Raw genomic sequence first — 16,449 nt, forward strand, 5'->3', positions numbered from 1 at the left:
TTGGTCCCTGTGGTTTGCAAAAATTTCATACTTGGTCCTAGTGGTTTACTAATTACACGCGTGGTCCCAAAAGTTGTCAAAAATGAACTCGGTTGGTCCCTTGACGTAACCTCTGTTAAATTTCTCAGTTAACTATGTGTGAAATGACTATATTACCCTTAAACAATTAAAAGAAATAAAAAATATATATATAAAAAACTTGCAAACTACCTCCATCTTCTTCAACCTCTCTCTAAAAAAACTCTAACACCCCCACCTCCTCCACCTTCACAACCCACCACAACCTGAGAAAGTAATAATGGTCTCTAACAAGGGGCAAAACAGTCCATCAACCAAAACACCGTCTCTTCCGACCACTCCTCCGTTGCCGGCGACTTCAACACCACCGTCGGACATCCAAAGTTTGGTTGTGGGAAATGGAGAAGTTGGTTATTAATTAGTTGCCCCCCAAAACCACTCACAGACCAACACCACAATCGTTGGTCCTTAACCCTCTATCCATGGGTCGGATTAATAACTCAGGGTTAGCATCCCGGTTACAATGTTAGGCACTCACTAATTCTAGTAATGGGTCGTCGACATTTACAAACTCTACAATCGATGCAAGTGAACGACATAAAACAGGATCAAATACTCCAATTTTACTTCAAGAGAGAAATGGGTGTTTCTACAGGTGTACTTCAAGAGAGAAATGTGTGTTTCTACAGGTGTAGCATCAGGTAGGATGATGTGAAGAGGTCCTTGACCCGCTGTGTTGTTTTGAAATACGGCATTGACCAGTCCCAGACAGAATTTTTATAACACATAATCCAGTTCATAAATCTAAAAACAATACACAAAATCGTTTCATGTCTGAATAATTTTACACAAAAAAGGTTCAAATAAAATTTGGAAAAAGCTGCTCTGGTGGTGTTGAAGTCGCCGGCGACGGAGGAGTGGTCGGAAGAGACGGTTTTTGGTTGATGGACCGTTTTGCCCCTTGTTAGAGACCATTATTATTTTCTCAGGTTGTGGTGGGTTGTGAAGATGGAGGAGATGGTGGTGTTAGAGTTTTTTTAGAGAAAGAGGTTGAAGAAAATGGAGGTAGTTGCAGGTTCTTTATATATATATATATATTTATTTTTTTAATTGTTCAAGGGTAATATAGTCATTTCACACATAGTTAACTGAGAAATTTAACGGAGTTTACATCAGGGGACCAACCGAGTTCATTTTTGACAACTTTTGGGACCACGCGTGTAATTAGTAAACCACTAGAACCAAATATGAAATTTTTGCAAACCACATAGACCAACCAAGCATTTTAACTCTTTTGTGAAAGATGATCCATTTTCATACGTGAAGATGGTTTGGCCACGTAAACGAGTTTAATCCACTATATAACTCACTACACCAACCATCCCACATGATTGATTTTCAAAACCCCATTATCATACTCATGTTTGAATTATCTGTTTAGTCTTGAGTCACACTTTTTATTAATTAATAATATAAACAATAAAAAAATGGCTAATCGTTTCCCAAACATTCTACAAAACAAGTTCTCCAGTCTTCATCCCAAACCTTCAATTTCTTGTTTCACTGGTGCTCAATTGTCAACAACTCTAAAGAGAAGTAGGAATCTAAGAGTGCCTCGACGCCTGGTGTTGGGGATTGGGGTTTCTTTTTGGGCTCAATTCATGAACATGTCTGCCTCCAATTCTATCATCGCATCCGCCAGAACAAAAGGTTCTGTCCAACAGGTTAGTTTACTACTTCACTCTTTATTTCATGTGGAATAAGGTTTGTTGTAATTGATAAACACGAGTTTTAGGACCCGCGTGTTGCGACGGGACTGTAAAACCGACAAAACATAGAGGCAGAAACGTTGAATCATGTACGCGTGTTGCGTAGTGTTAACTCGCCAAATTTAGACTAAAACGTAAGACATTATCGTGAAAAAAGATTAACTAAATTGAAATGATAACACCCACCTAAAAAATAAGTAGAAAAGTAACTGTAAGACCATGTGTAGTGGTTTAGCCAAATAATGCCCCCATCATGGGGCATTATTCGACACGTGGCAGTCCAGTCAGCATGGGGTGTTATTGCAAAAGTGACGTAGTGGGAATAATGCCCAAATAATGCCCCTTCCAATCATTAAAAAAAAAAAAAAAAAAAAAACTAGTTTCTCATTGGCCAGTCAAACCCAGTCAACCCTTCTACAATCCATTTTAGGCGTTTTCTTAATCACGCCAATACAATTTTTTTTCAAAAATAACCCCCCAAAACGCCCTATGTAATGGGGGGGGGGGGCGTTTTTTTTGAAAATAATGCCCAAAAACCGCCCCACTACGGGTGGTCTAATAAAGTTCTGGTGCCCTACGGTAACTTTATTAAAGTTTAGTGCTAACAAAGTTCTCCCTACTCTCTCTCTCTCTTTGTACCTAATTGGAACCATACAACACCGTCAGACAACTGATACTGACGTCGTCACTTCACTACCACGACACAATTATCGCCACCACCCAACACAGTTCGTCAAATCTTTGGCAACAACGGATTAAGTTAACTTCAAGGAAGAAGCGACCTTTTTAGTCAATTTATAAATGTTTATGAAACAACCTTTTTAGGACAATTTTGCATGTGAATTTTTTTTATATGTATTGATAGTATACAAAGTAAGTTGTGCATCACCAACATCATCGGTTTTGTCGGTTATTTCGGTTACGGTTCGGTTATTTCGGTTTTCTGCTCAACCCTACCAACATGTAATATTTGCTTTAAAACTTGCAAAAAGTTGAATAGTGAATTTACCTCACAAAACCTTTTTGATAAATTATAGATAGGTAATTACATATACAATGAATATATATTTTTTTTAATATATTGGCTTAGTAGCTTACTAACCATTGTATTGTCTGAAAGTTTGGTGATAATAAAATGTTGTTGTTTGCCGTTCAAAAAAAATATATTATATATTGTGTAACTGAGTAAGTTATGTGCCTATTTATATGATAAAATGTAATTCACTAACTTGTTTATGATGATTACAGATATTGGAGAATGTAGAATGGCCCGAACAATTTCCTTTCAAGGATGAAGACTTCCAACGTTTCGATGAGTACGGAATTAATCATTTAACTGAATTTCATTACATAACCTTGTTGATCAGATTTGAGTTTGTAGAAACAAAATCCACACTAGTTAACTTAGGGGTTGTAAGAGGTCTGAACCATTAAGTGCTGAACAAGTAAGTGTTGTCCACGTAAGCGGGTGTGAGGTTGAGACTGAAGGGGATGGACCTAGGGTGTGGGGGATGGGCCTCAATATATATATATATATATATATATATGTGTGTGTGTGTGTGTGTGTGTGTGTGTATGACAGCCCCGTCGCAGGCGGCAAGGGGAAGCCGGAGGCGACGCTGACGAGCTAGGGGGTGGTTGTGCTGGGGGGGGGGGGGGGGGGAGCCGGAGCTTGCCGGCCCGTGGACGAGCCCCACACCGCTCAGACTAAGAGGTCTGAACCATTAAGAGTCATCATAATGCTTAACCGTTCAGAGGCAAATGTTGACCAATTCAGATTAGAGGTTTTAACCATTTAGACTTAGTATAATGCTTAACCATTCAGAGGCAAATGTCTGAACCATTCAGACATCTGCTCACGAAACAAACAATTTGAACCATTACTGAACCAGTAAGAGGAGGTCTGAATCATTAAGAGCTAAACAAACAACCCCTTAATCTTGTGATTACGGGTTGTAAATCTTTCAGCGGTCGTTCGCTAATTTTGTATGTAATAGTGACCCCTTACATATCATAATGGTTCAGCACAAGCCGTTTTTAACGTGGTACAAAACGGGTTGTCTTGACCCACATTCACTTCTTTGAACAATTTTGTTTTGAATTTTACAAAATTATTAACGTCTTGAATACAGTTACAATAACGTTGATTATTAGTAAAATCTAGTATGTTTGTATAAACTGATTTAGGAGGTTGTAAAAATTTGAATAATGGTTCTGGTGACTTTCAACCCGCTCGACCCGTTCCATTTATAGCCAACTTTTAATCTTGACCCATTCTAGTATTGTACAACAGGCCTGTATTTTTTATCAAACTCGTCTTCTATGTTTTGAACTTTAACTAAAAACAAAGGCGTTTTTGCAGATCATCAGATTTAGTATTCTATGAATCTCCGCGATTTGTAACCCACATTGACGATCCAGCCATTGCCGCTCTCACAAAATACTACAAAGAAGCTTTCCCTCCAAGTAACACGCCAGGCGTCGCTCTTCTAGACATGTGTAGCAGTTGGGTGAGTCATTTTCCAGTAGGATATAAGCAAGAAAGAATAGCGGGTATGGGTCTTAACGAAGAAGAACTCAAGGCGAATAAAGTAAGAATCAAATGCGAAATACCTACGCGACACATTCTTTACATTAACTGATTTTATCATAATATCATTGTTACATTTATAGGGTTAGGTTCCCGTAAAAATAAAATAAACGTACGAATTGGGGGAAAAAGCAAAAAGTGGCGGTGGCAATCTGGTAATTATCAGCAACTTCAAAATTACTCTAGTAGAGTAATTTTGAGCTTCTGTAGAGTAATTTTGTAAATGTTCATGTAGAGTAATTTTGGTCGTGTAGGGTAATTATCAAAATTACACTAACCCCCCCCCCCCCCCCCCCCAACTAAAAACTAAACCATAAAGCTAAACCCCATAACTAAATGCTAACAAAATTACTCTACAAGACATTTTCCAAAATTACTCTACAGAAGTCAAAATTACTCTACTAGAGTAATTTGATAATTACCCTACATTTCCCAAAATTACTCTACAGATGCTCAAAATTACTCTACTAGAGTAATTTTGAAGTTGCTGATAATTACCAGATTGCCACCGCCACTTTTTGCTTTTTCCCCCAATTCGTACGTTTCGTACGTTTATTTTATTTTTATTTGATCTTTATCCTACATTTATAACCCGCTGTAGGTCCTCACTGAGTATGTTGTGCAAGACCTAAACACGAACCCTAAGCTTCCGTTTGAAGACAATTCTTTTGATGTTATCACGAACGTGGTGCGTGTTGTGGTTAGTTATTCACATAATCGTGAACCGGGCTTTGACTAAATTGTACTGCATTGCATTGCAGGTTAGTGTTGACTATTTGACAAAACCAATCCAAGTGTTCAAGGAGATGCATCGGGTCCTTAAGCCAGGTGGCAAGGCTATTATGAGGTGATATCTATGTTCGATTATCGCTTTTTATGTATGAATGCTAAATCGCTTGAATTATTATGACTTTGACACATGAACAGCTTCTCGAACCGGTGTTTTTGGACAAAGGCGATATCGATATGGACATCAACAGGTGATGCAGATCATGTGATGATAGTGGGTGCATATTTTCACTATGCTGGAGGCTTTGAACCACCCCAGGTGAGCCGAAAAAAATTTCAATTTTGACTTTGAAAGTCAATCAAACTGCATTTTGACCTTGACCAGAAACTCGTTACAATAATCGTGCAGGCTGTAGATATATCTCCGAATCCTGGCCGATCTGACCCGATGTACATTGTCCACTCAAGAAAGCTGGCAACCGCTTGAATCGAATACGACGCTTATGAGTTATGATTCACATGTTAATCCAAAAATCAGATTGTAAACACCACATGTAGGGGCTGTTTGTTTACCTCTTAATGAGGCTCTTAATGGTTCAGACCTCTTACTGGTTCAGACTGTTTGTTTCACAAGCAGATGTCTGAATGGTTCAGACATTTGCCTCTGAATGGTTAAGACCTCTAATCTGAATTGGTCAGACATTTGCCTCTGAACGGTTAAACATTATACAGGCTCTTAATGGTTCAGACCTCTTACTGCCTTACTGGTTAAGCACTTAATGGTTCAGACCTCTTACTGGTTCAGCACTTAACTATTCAGATGTTGCCAAACAGCTCCTTAACTTATTTCTCATTGATAGGAATGGAATGGAATAATCCAAAAATCAAAAGTAAAAAGCATATTCTTGTATTGTATTGTATGGTTAAGTAAATTGCACTCAGGCAAAAAAAAAAAAAAAAAAAAAAAAAAAAGAAGCAAAAGAAGAATATATGCACTCCACTAGCTGCAAGAAACCACATTTTTCCTATGTATAACTATTAATGCATGACATACACTCAGAGCATGGGGTCAAAAGTGTCACCTAAAAGCAAAAACATAAAGCATCAAACATGAATGTAGGCAGGCAAACTATTGGACCTAGAAAATTTACTTTTTGGATTCGGTTTTTTGAGTGTTTTTGTAAGCGCTAAACGCTATTAGATAAAGGCAAATGAGCGCGATCACAGCGATAATCAATATAATGTTTGCTTCCTTCCATTCTCTCCTTAGGTTCCCCAACACACCCGCTTTACACGAGTCACAGTTGTAGCATAATTGATTAGGGTCGTTGTTCCATAATATGCAGTCTACGTCCCCCATCGGGTTTGTTGGGTTGATCCATGTTATTGGGTTCACGTATTGATATCCACACACTGTTGGAGGCTTGCAACATCCCGACTGTAAAAAAATTATTTTTTGTTAGAGATGACAATGTTCACTTATATTTATTTATGAACCACTCAATTTAGAGGCATAAGTTATGTCAATTGGGTAATAACTTGAAAAATGTAGTTAACATAAAAACAACAATCTATTACTAAAAAGATTAATGTAACTATAATTATATGTTTTAATCATATTTACCACCCAACTTATTTAAACATTTCATAAAAATTGTTGAATTAATGTTAAAATTACCCCACTAAATGTCCAACACTGGTAGTAAATGCTTCTATGGTTACAACATAGCAGTGGCGAAGCTTGAGATTTCCGAACGGGGTGGCGGAATTCACCGGACCAAAAAATTTCTATAAAACTGGGGGGTCGAAAACGTATATAGCCAAAAATTTCTATATGGAAACTACATACTCTCCACTACTGAGCGAAAAGTTTTGGGGTTCGGCCGCCCACCACAATTATAAAACTTTTACTACTTATGATTTTGTATAAATCACTCACTTAAAAATGTTCAAATAAAATAATTTCGATACAAGTATATTATATTTTTATGCAATTTTCACACAATTCTTTCAGTAACTTTTTGATAATATGATATGTTCATAGAACATTAGAACATGTGAGTAAATATAAAAAATTAATTCCTTTTACTATGAAAAAAAAGGAAATTAATTTTGACATTTTACTAGCTTATTTTTTTTCATATTAATTTTTTTTAGGTAATTTCATTCCAATTATCAGGGTAAATTACATAAGGATAACAGATATATTATATTTTTATGCAATATTTCAAGAGGACCCAAAGAATAATTAATTACCTGCAGAGAGGAGATACGGGAAGCAAAGAACTGAGGTGCAGTGTATGAATCCCAAACCATTTTCTTACAAACCGAAGAAGCAGCCAAACACGCCTTTATACTCCCCCAGTTTTCGGGATCAGTAATATGATCCCGAAGCCATTCAGAGTACCCCATGTAACGGTACTCATCATACACCCTGCCCGGTACAGAGTATGCACCGGACGGGTGTGTGACAATATATGCAAGTATGAGAAGAATAATTCCCGTGACAATCAAGGCCGCGTTGCAAAACAAGTACAAGGCCAACAGGCCTTGTTTGTTCCAATACGCGCCTATGAAGCCCGTGAGGGCGAGGAGGAGGAAGAGAACGCCGATGAAAACAATGGGCCATGGGAGCGAGCGGATGCAGTGGTTATCGGGCTTTGAAGCGAGCCAAATGCCCGTGAATATGATCGGGATTGAACATATGAGTGCTATGAAATTTACGGTAGCTATTATGTTGTTACTCACTGCCATGTTGTCACAAAGGAATTGCACACAAGGGAGAAGTTGTTGAAGAGTATGTATGGGTTGGGGAACATATTCTAGAGCCACTATGGTCACTTTACAAAGGATGATTGGATTTAGGTGGTTACTTTTATTATTCTTGAATGATTAGGCAAGAAAATGCCAATTTTAATTTTATAAAAATAAAAGATTCTGTTTTAGTGTTTTTATATATGCAATTATTATTTAAAGATATGGTCGGAAGGTGGGGTTTTCTTTTGAGGAGTGATTGTTGCTCAAGAACCACTTCTAATTTGACTTGAAGGGATGTTATGCACTTATTTGGATTTAATTGAATTTAAGTTTTAAAGCATGGATTTGAAGAGTCTAAACTACCTTAAGAACATAATGAAATCAAGCATATTATAATTTGGTAGAAAATCGTTTTTTATAATTCAGTTTATGATTACTCAAGAGTTGAGACTTTTCAATAAATAGAAACCTATGTTTTTTTAAATGTACCGGATAAAGAACCATTCAGGCGTCGTCATTCTTAATAAGTGGATTATGTTATATCCTACACAAGTTCAAACTTTACACATACATCAATAAGAAAAGTTATTATACAAGAGATTGGAAATGTACGAAGTGTAGGAGAGGGTTTTGGCCATTGATTTGTAAGCTTAATGGTTGAAATTTGGTTGTTTTCAAATTTAGAATTCACGTAACAAAAAAAAAAAAAAAAAAAAAGAGAAGTAAGGAAATGGACAAAAATGAAAAATCCTACATTTGTGACTCATAAACCCACTTTTCCCATTATTTTCAAACGACTATAACCTTTTCATATGGAAATATATTTTTTTTTAAATATTGATACGAGAATTTCATTTTCTTTAATTTGAGTAGGCTATTGCTATGGTTTTTTTAATTTTTAATTTTTTATTTTACAAGCTATAAAGTTATGTGATTGTGTAATGTTACGTGATTATGTTCCAATACATAATTATGCATCGGAACATAATCAGTGAATACCTAAATCACGTACCATATGTGCAAGTTGTGCAAATTCTTAATGTAACACTACATTTATAATCACATACCAAATGATCAATGAATACCCAAATCACGTACCAAATACTCAATGTATACCTAAATCTAGAATCACGTACCATGTATGTAAAAACAGTAACAAATCCTCAATGTAATCACGTACCATGTAATAATTACGTATCATGTGTGCAAAACCGATGACAAAAACTCAATGTAACACTACATCTATAATCATGTAACAACTTACATTACAGATCTAATCACGTAATAGCATAAAACAATTAAGTTCTCGTTATATTGAATGTATAATCACATAATAAGTATAAGTTTAGTTAAAAAAAATATACAATAAAAAACTAAGGAGATGTTCTTGATATGTGGATGACTAGAAAAGGGAGCTTTCAGTTAAGTGTTATATTGATGCTAATTTCCAGATAGACATAAATGATTCTTGATCACATACGGGATATGTAATCAATCCGAATGGTGGATCTCACACTTTAAAGAGTTCTAAGCAGAGCTTCGTCGCTCAATCCACCACCAAATCAGAATACATTGCGACATCAGATGCTGCAAAGGAGGTTTCTTGGATGAAGAGATTCATACCTAGCACACGGAAACTCATGGGAGATATTGCGAGACACCAATGGCATCATAGCTCAATCAAAGGAACCAAGGTCACCCCATGTCACGAAGCACGTACTTAGGAAAGTTCCATTATACAAGAGAAATATTGGAACGGGGAGACATCGTGATAGACAAAGTTCACACAGATCAAAATCTAGTAGACACGTTCACTAAACCTATGTCTTTGGCAAAACATGTGGAACATGTCGATAAGACAAGGCTTAGATTTGCTAGCCAATGGGTTTGCTTTGTTACTTATTATTTGATGTTTTCTAACATTAAATAGTTACATTGTGCATTTATTTTGATTCAACGGCTAAATGTTTTCAAACTCAATGTTTCTATGTACGATATTAGTATGTTTACATATCCTTGAATATTGTATTCTAAATGTCTGTAGTCGATCAGATTCATGGGAATGAATTTGAATGAAAGAGTATTATGAATGGTTGGTTGTTCATGAGATGAAAGCTCAACATGTTGAGAACCAAGATTCATAGATATACATTGGAGAATGATACCGGACGTAGCTCGCTGCAAAACTTTCTTCATGGATCTGTGTCATAAGAAGTTTTGAAACTGGTATGATCTTTTTATGATTCGAAATAAGACATATATTTGAACTATAACTTTAACCAAAGTTTGTTCTTTGATCTTACCTAACGTTGTTATAAAGAAGGCAATAATAAAGGTATTTGATTGGGAGTAGATATGAGGTTAAGTGGGAGTTGTGTGCTGTTAAAGGAACTTTTTTCTTCTTTGAGAAAGAAGTTAGACATTTTGGCGCCCACGTTGATTCGAACTGGCGTCAAATGCGTGGCCACGTTCAAAGTAAGGGTATTTGTTAGACCACTTCAAATCAGACACAAGAAAAAAAAATTGTTCAAGGCGGTGCAACCCCTCAACCGATTTAGGGTTTTTTGTTCTATAGTTTCGGTTCGATTTAGGATTTTTAGTCTTGCGGTTCAAGGCGGCGTAGCCCCACACACATCCAAACCAAAAGCGTATAGCATAAATCTATACTTTAAGGTATGATCATCTATTCATCTTTGAAAAGATACACGGTCTTGTTACCCTAAAAGCTATGGATGTAGTTGTGGTGGTGGTTTAAGGGGGAAGAAGAAGAAATTGGTGGTAGGGTAGAAGATATATTGTTTTATTTTCTTAACAAGTAAGAGTATTATAGTCATTTATCACATACTTAACTGAGATATTTAACATATGTTAATGATAAAGATCACCCGAGTGCAAAATCTACAACTACCAGGATCAGGTGTGTAATTATTAAGCCACTTAGATCAAGTCTGTAATATTTACAAACCACATAGAACAAACATACATTTAACTCTTACTTGTGAAATAATTCTTCTCAAAAACTATAGTTGGGCCAAAATCTTAGTCAAGACCGACGAAAGTGAAGATAACCGGTCCAGTTGCAACAACACATAATAAGAGTAAACTTCTGTTTTGCTCCATGTGGTTTGGTCGTTTTAACAGTTTTGCCCCAATCCTTTAAAAATAGTCATTTTAGTCCCTGATTTATGAAACTTATCTCTATTTTACTCCCCTCCCCGGCTCCCCTAAGGCCACCCAATTCAACTGTTAAATCCTGGTTCAGATCTGGGATGAGAAAAGACTAAAATGCCCCTCATGTGAGTGGCACGTGACCAGGATTTAACAGTTGAATTGGATGACGTTAGGGGTAGGGAGTGAAATAGAGATAAACCTCATAAATCAGGGAGTAAAATGACCATTTTTAAAAAATTGGGAAAAAACCGTTAAGACGACCAAAACATAGGGAGGAAAACGGAAGTTTACTCAATTAATAAATAAATAAATAAATAAATAAATAGAAAAACGAGGGTTTGGTTTTCCTGAAGAGGGTGAAAATCAGAGGAGCAGCAGCAGCAGCTGAAATAAGATGTCCGGAAGAGAAGTCCGGGAGTACACCAATCTGTCGGATCCCAAAGGTAATAAATAAATAAATAATAATATTTCCTCCTGCAATCCAAACACACTTTTTCTTTCTTCAACTTTCTTTTTGTTGGTTGGTTGGTTGCAGATAAGAAATTGGGGAAGGGGAAAGATCGAATCGACGATGAAGACATCACTTTTCAACGCATGGTTGCTAAGGTTCCCGCTTCCTCTACTCTCATTTTCTATTATTATACAAACATTTTCATTTTGGAAGGTTTTTCTGATAACATGCCCTGACAGGGATCATGGCTTCCTTAATATACACAGATGCAAGAGGTTGCAGGAGATCGTGGTGGCTACCTTCATGGCCGTGGCGGTATTCATTCCTCATCAAATAACCACTTTTAGATTATTACTATTTTTATTATTTTACGGTGCTGTTTGTTTAGCTGTTCATAGCTCTTTCTTACTGGTTCAACACTGTTTGTTTCGCGAGCAAATGTCTGAATTGTTCAAACATTTGCTTCTGAATGGTTAAGACCTCTTATCTAAATTGGTCAGACATTTGCTTCTGAACGGTTAAGCATTATACTAGCTCTTAATGGTTCAAACCTCAACACTTATGGGCTGTTTGGCAACTTCTGAATGGTTAAGTGGTGAACCAGTAAGAGTAAGAGGTCTGAACCATTAAGTGTTGAACCAGTAAGAGGTCTAAACCAATAAGAGCCAGTATAATGCTTAACCGTTCAGAGGCAAATGTCTGACCAATTCAGATTAGAGGTCTTAACCATTCAGACTCAGTATAATACTTAACTATTCAGAGGCGAATGTCTGAACCATTCAGACATCTGCTTGCGAAACAAATAGTCTGAACCATTAAGTGCTGAACCAGTAAGAGGTCTGAATCATTAAGTGTTGAACCAGTAAGAGGTCTAAACCATTAAGAGCCAGTATAATGCTTAACCGTTCAGAGGCAAATGTCTGACCAATTCAGATTAGAGGTCTTAACCATTCAGACTCAGTATAATACCTAACCATTCAGAGGCAAATGTCTGAACCATTCAGACATCTGCTTGCGAAACAAACAGTCTGAACCATTAAGTGCTGAACCAATAAGAGGTCTGAACCATTAAAAGCCTCATTAAGAGGTAAACAACAACCCCTTAACCATTCAAAAGTTGCCAAACAGCCCCTTAGTGATTATCAAGGGCAAACAATTGTTAATAGCGAGCGTAGCGATCGCTATAGCGCGCTGTGTAGCGTACAGCTCTAGGCTTGCTATTAGGGTTGTAATAATAGATAGCGATAATAGCGACATTTTATTTATTTATTTTAGTATATATAGCAATTAAATATAGCTATAAAATAGCTGGATTTTAGGTTTTTGTTAAATATACATGTAAAATAGCATATATATACCAGAGTATTTTGATATAATATACATATAAAATCTAAAAAAAATAATTTCTAGTGTATCGCTATTTTGTAAAATACTCGCCCGCTATTTATCGCTATTCGCTATGTAGCATATAGGTACCTTATCGCTATTTGTTGCTATTCGCCATTAACAACTATGGTCTACTCTTTCTTTTAAACAACAAAAGCTCATTCAGTTTTTATTTATATGATTCAGAACCACATGATTACTTTCAAAACACACATCCTGAATTTGAATTTACAGAGCGGGTGTTTGGATTTTGTTTTGAAACTGATAATCTGAATTTTTAGTTTTTTGTGTAAACTTATTTTTTATCTAATTATTCAAATGGTCAAGTAATCAGTTTTATATTAACTGCAACAAATCTGATTATCATAAAGTAAATAAAATTATTTAATTACATTTTCAACATCAAGTAAAGTGTGTGTGTGTGTGTTTGGTTATTTATGTATTAATTATCGAATAATTATAATTTTCCAAATGATCAAAACAACTTATTATTTGATTAACAATAAAAGCCCATCACATTATCTCATAGACTTGTACAGTCCGTTTTATTACAGTAGTAGTAGCCGATTATCTGATTCTGATTATTCAAAAACACCCCCTAAAGTTTGAATTTGCAGCCTTGGACAGTGATGATCTGCTCTATCTCAAAGAGCAGATGGAAGCAGAAGAGGATGCAGAACGTTTATTACGTCGCACTGAAAAACGAGCATTTGCTGCTTTTAAAATATCCTTTCATTTTTTTTAAAGCTGGAGGGTGTGGTATAAAGCCCCTAGGGGCTTTATCATGCCACATCAGCGCCATGTCACATAGAGAGTTTTAAAGCCCCTCCCTTTAACTTGCATGCAATGGTTTAAAGCCCCTTTAAAGCCCCCTATTAAAAAAAATAAATAATTAAAGAGAAGAAATTGATTGGTTGAAAAGAATGGGCCCCACCTTCAAAGCCATTTTCTGGCCGTTAGCGTGCTGGCAGACAAGGGGTAGCGCTCCCTTGGTAACATGCAGGCAAGGTTTAAAAGAACAAAAACGAGTTTTGAGGCGTTTTCCCTTCGCCTCACGAGGCGTAAGACTCGAGGCGAAACGAGGCGTAAGGCCGTGGGGGTATTAATAAATAAATATAAAAATTATATATATTATAAAAATAATAATACTAACTAATTTCATCATCAGATTCATCAAAATCATCAAAAACACGCTTAAAAAAGACATGAAATGCTTGAAATTGACACAAAAAGTCAAAAACATCAAAAACAGCTATCAAAATGCCCTGAGGCGCTGCGCCTCAGCCCCTCTGAGGCGCATATACATTAAAAACACCATGAGGCGCGCCTCAGACTCGTTTTTTGGCCGTTTCGCCTTGAGGCGCACGCCTCAAACGTTTTTTAAAACCATGCATGCAGGGAGAGGGGGAGGGCGCTATGGGGCGCCAAAAATGTTGATGTGGCGGGGTGGCGCTATGCCACACCCTATGGCCTAAATAAGTCCAGTAATACACACACACACAGCTTTTGCGTTGCGTTTACGTGATGGGAGGATATGGTGGCAATTTCGCATGATGCGCTATGATACATTCAGCACTGTCTTTTTTTTTTCAGAGTTTTTGAAACGGGCTGGGTTTTTTCATACGATAGTGGGCTTTTTATTTAGGCTGTGAAATAGGTCTGCCATAGCTGTAGAAACAAAAAGCAACTTGATTTGAACCAAATCTTATCTTCTTATTACATGAGTTTTTTTTTAGTTTAAGTATGTTTTTATAAGCTGTTATGTATAATTAGTTTTTTTAAAAGATGCACTCGCATCACGCTTCAGATTTTTGGACCAAACACATCATTGCAACATTCAAAACCAAGGGTGTGTGTATATATAATTAGAAAATACAGGCCTATGAGTATGATCTGAACAACACAATGGAACTCTACTTAAATGCTTGAGCTAAGTTAACAAAATGTTTTCGGTTTATGTGTGTGTATATATAACAAGTGATCCTCTTAACTTTCTGGATCTTGGTTTTAAAAAGCGAGAGGCGCACAAAAGCGACGAGGTCTAAAATTGAGGCGCGAAGCGCAAAGCGCAAAAGCGGTGGGCTTTTCGTACCCGAGGCGCAAGATGTTTATATAATTTTTTTTATATATCCCATACATATCCCATAGGTTTTTAGCTTCCTTTAACCAAAATATAGCTATAAGTAAGGCTTTTATACCATTTTAATTACATGTACAAGTCAAAAAACCCAAGGTACAACATTTTTATGCAGTAAAATGCCTAAGTTACATGAGGCACGCGCCTCAGGCCAAAAAGCCCACAAAAAAAATCAAAAAATGCGCTTTTTGGTCGCTTCTTGTAATTACACAAGGCGAGAAGCAAAAAAGCCCCAAGCCCTGCGCCTAGGCGCGCCTAGGGCGCGCTTTTTAAAACCAAGTTCTGGATGGTTAACGGCATTTTACACAAATATTAGTAACATATAAAAAGAAATGAAAAAATAATAATAATAAAAATCTTTTTTCAAAGTGGTTTTTCTTATGATCTCTTCCCTATAAATATATTTTAGTAATTGTAGAGTGACCCCTAATTAATCTTGAAGTAAATGCTTTAGTGTTGGTCAAATGTCTAAAACGCCCCTTAACAAAGACGAAAAAAAGGTAAATCTGGATGTTGCAGTTTTTTATATGTTTATATTCTTTGGCTCCTTATAACAAAGCTGCAAGTTTAGCTGATTCTTCTCCAGCTACAGTTCCATTACCGCTGCGTGTTGAGCCAAAGACAAAAACTGGAATAAGGCGAGTCCCTTACTCTCTAGTCAACTAGTCAAAGAAACGTGCGTGACAATGTTTTTTTTTTTTTTTTTTTTTTTTTTTTTTTTTTTTTTTTCAGACAACAAGATCTACTGAAAAATGTGGTGGAAGTCAAACCTAAGCGACAAAAGGTTTCAACACAAGCTGCTGCTGCGTCCACAGACGAAAAAAATCCGCCAACCGTTGAAAACAATCCCATAAAAAGCTTGCTTGCAGCGTATGCGAGTTCAGATGACGATGAAGAAGATTGAAAGTTGATGAAGCAAGTAATATATATATGTTTTTATACCTTGTCTGGCATGGAAATGTTTCTAGATTTCTTTGTTGATGATTCTTGATTTTAGTAAGCATAGGGGTGTGTTCAAACTTACCAGACCAGGACCCAGGGGCGGACCCAAGCCCACTTCAAGGTGGGCGGGCGCACCCCCGGGGAAAAAAAAAATTAGTGTTAAATTCCTTCGAAAATCCCGTCCGCACCCCTTGGAATTTTTCGTCCGCACCCCTTGGAATTTTTCGACCGCACCCTTGAAATTTTTCGTCCGCACCCCTTAGGTAAAAAGTGTTATCAATTTATATTTTAATTTTTTTAGTAAACTCTTATTTAAAAAAAAAATACTACCTAAATTATATAACTTTTAATACCTAACTAACTAAACCCAAATACCCATACATTTACCCACTTATAATTCCTAACTAGCTAGCCCACTAAGGCTTAGCCCATTAACCAAACCCAACAATATTTCAAACTATAATAAAATAAATAAAGCCCAAAACCTTTAGAAATTCTC

At 36.6% G+C, this 16,449-nt stretch overlaps 3 protein-coding genes across 3 annotated transcripts; 2 read left to right on the forward strand and 1 right to left on the reverse strand.

The window, feature by feature from the left end:
• The first annotated feature begins 1,405 nt into the window (after positions 1–1,405).
• LOC110938080 lies at positions 1,406–5,722 on the forward strand. Its single transcript, XM_022180549.2, has 7 exons — positions 1,406–1,742; positions 3,036–3,103; positions 4,150–4,378; positions 4,979–5,065; positions 5,139–5,224; positions 5,305–5,425; positions 5,516–5,722. The coding sequence occupies exons 1-7, from the start codon at positions 1,506–1,508 to the stop codon at positions 5,591–5,593; spliced, it is 906 nt and encodes a 301-aa protein (XP_022036241.1). The 5' UTR covers positions 1,406–1,505; the 3' UTR covers positions 5,594–5,722.
• A 356-nt stretch (positions 5,723–6,078) lies between these two features.
• On the reverse strand, positions 6,079–7,914 carry LOC110938081 (tetraspanin-2). Its single transcript, XM_022180550.2, has 2 exons — positions 7,363–7,914; positions 6,079–6,544 (listed from the first exon to the last, which is right to left on the reverse strand). The coding sequence occupies exons 1-2, from the start codon at positions 7,858–7,860 to the stop codon at positions 6,254–6,256; spliced, it is 789 nt and encodes a 262-aa protein (XP_022036242.1). The 5' UTR covers positions 7,861–7,914; the 3' UTR covers positions 6,079–6,253.
• Positions 7,915–11,373: 3,459 nt separating this feature from the next.
• On the forward strand, positions 11,374–16,044 carry LOC110938082. The gene is made up of 6 exons (XM_022180551.2): positions 11,374–11,477; positions 11,570–11,640; positions 11,752–11,800; positions 13,489–13,595; positions 15,564–15,646; positions 15,741–16,044. The coding sequence occupies exons 1-6, from the start codon at positions 11,429–11,431 to the stop codon at positions 15,910–15,912; spliced, it is 531 nt and encodes a 176-aa protein (XP_022036243.1). The 5' UTR covers positions 11,374–11,428; the 3' UTR covers positions 15,913–16,044.
• The last annotated feature ends 405 nt before the right edge of the window (positions 16,045–16,449 follow it).

This window comes from Helianthus annuus, chromosome 4 (assembly GCF_002127325.2).
Source record: "Helianthus annuus cultivar XRQ/B chromosome 4, HanXRQr2.0-SUNRISE, whole genome shotgun sequence".
In the NCBI taxonomy this organism is placed as follows: Eukaryota; Viridiplantae; Streptophyta; class Magnoliopsida; order Asterales; family Asteraceae; genus Helianthus; species Helianthus annuus.

Coding starts and splice junctions, on each gene's coding strand:
- LOC110938082 (XM_022180551.2), top strand. CDS start 11,429: ATGTCCGGAAGAGAAGTCCGGGAGTACACCAATCTGTCGGATCCCAAA. Junction 11,801..13,488: donor CTACCTTCATGGCCGTGGCG/GTATTCATTCCT, acceptor TTGAATTTGCAG/CCTTGGACAGTGATGATCTG. Junction 15,647..15,740: donor AAGACAAAAACTGGAATAAG/GCGAGTCCCTTA, acceptor TTTTTTTTTCAG/ACAACAAGATCTACTGAAAA.
- LOC110938081 (XM_022180550.2), bottom strand. CDS start 7,860: ATGGCAGTGAGTAACAACATAATAGCTACCGTAAATTTCATAGCACTC. Junction 6,545..7,362: donor CCCGTATCTCCTCTCTGCAG/GTAATTAATTAT, acceptor ATTTTTTTACAG/TCGGGATGTTGCAAGCCTCC.
- LOC110938080 (XM_022180549.2), top strand. CDS start 1,506: ATGGCTAATCGTTTCCCAAACATTCTACAAAACAAGTTCTCCAGTCTT. Junction 5,066..5,138: donor TTGATGTTATCACGAACGTG/GTGCGTGTTGTG, acceptor ATTGCATTGCAG/GTTAGTGTTGACTATTTGAC. Junction 5,225..5,304: donor GGTGGCAAGGCTATTATGAG/GTGATATCTATG, acceptor ACACATGAACAG/CTTCTCGAACCGGTGTTTTT.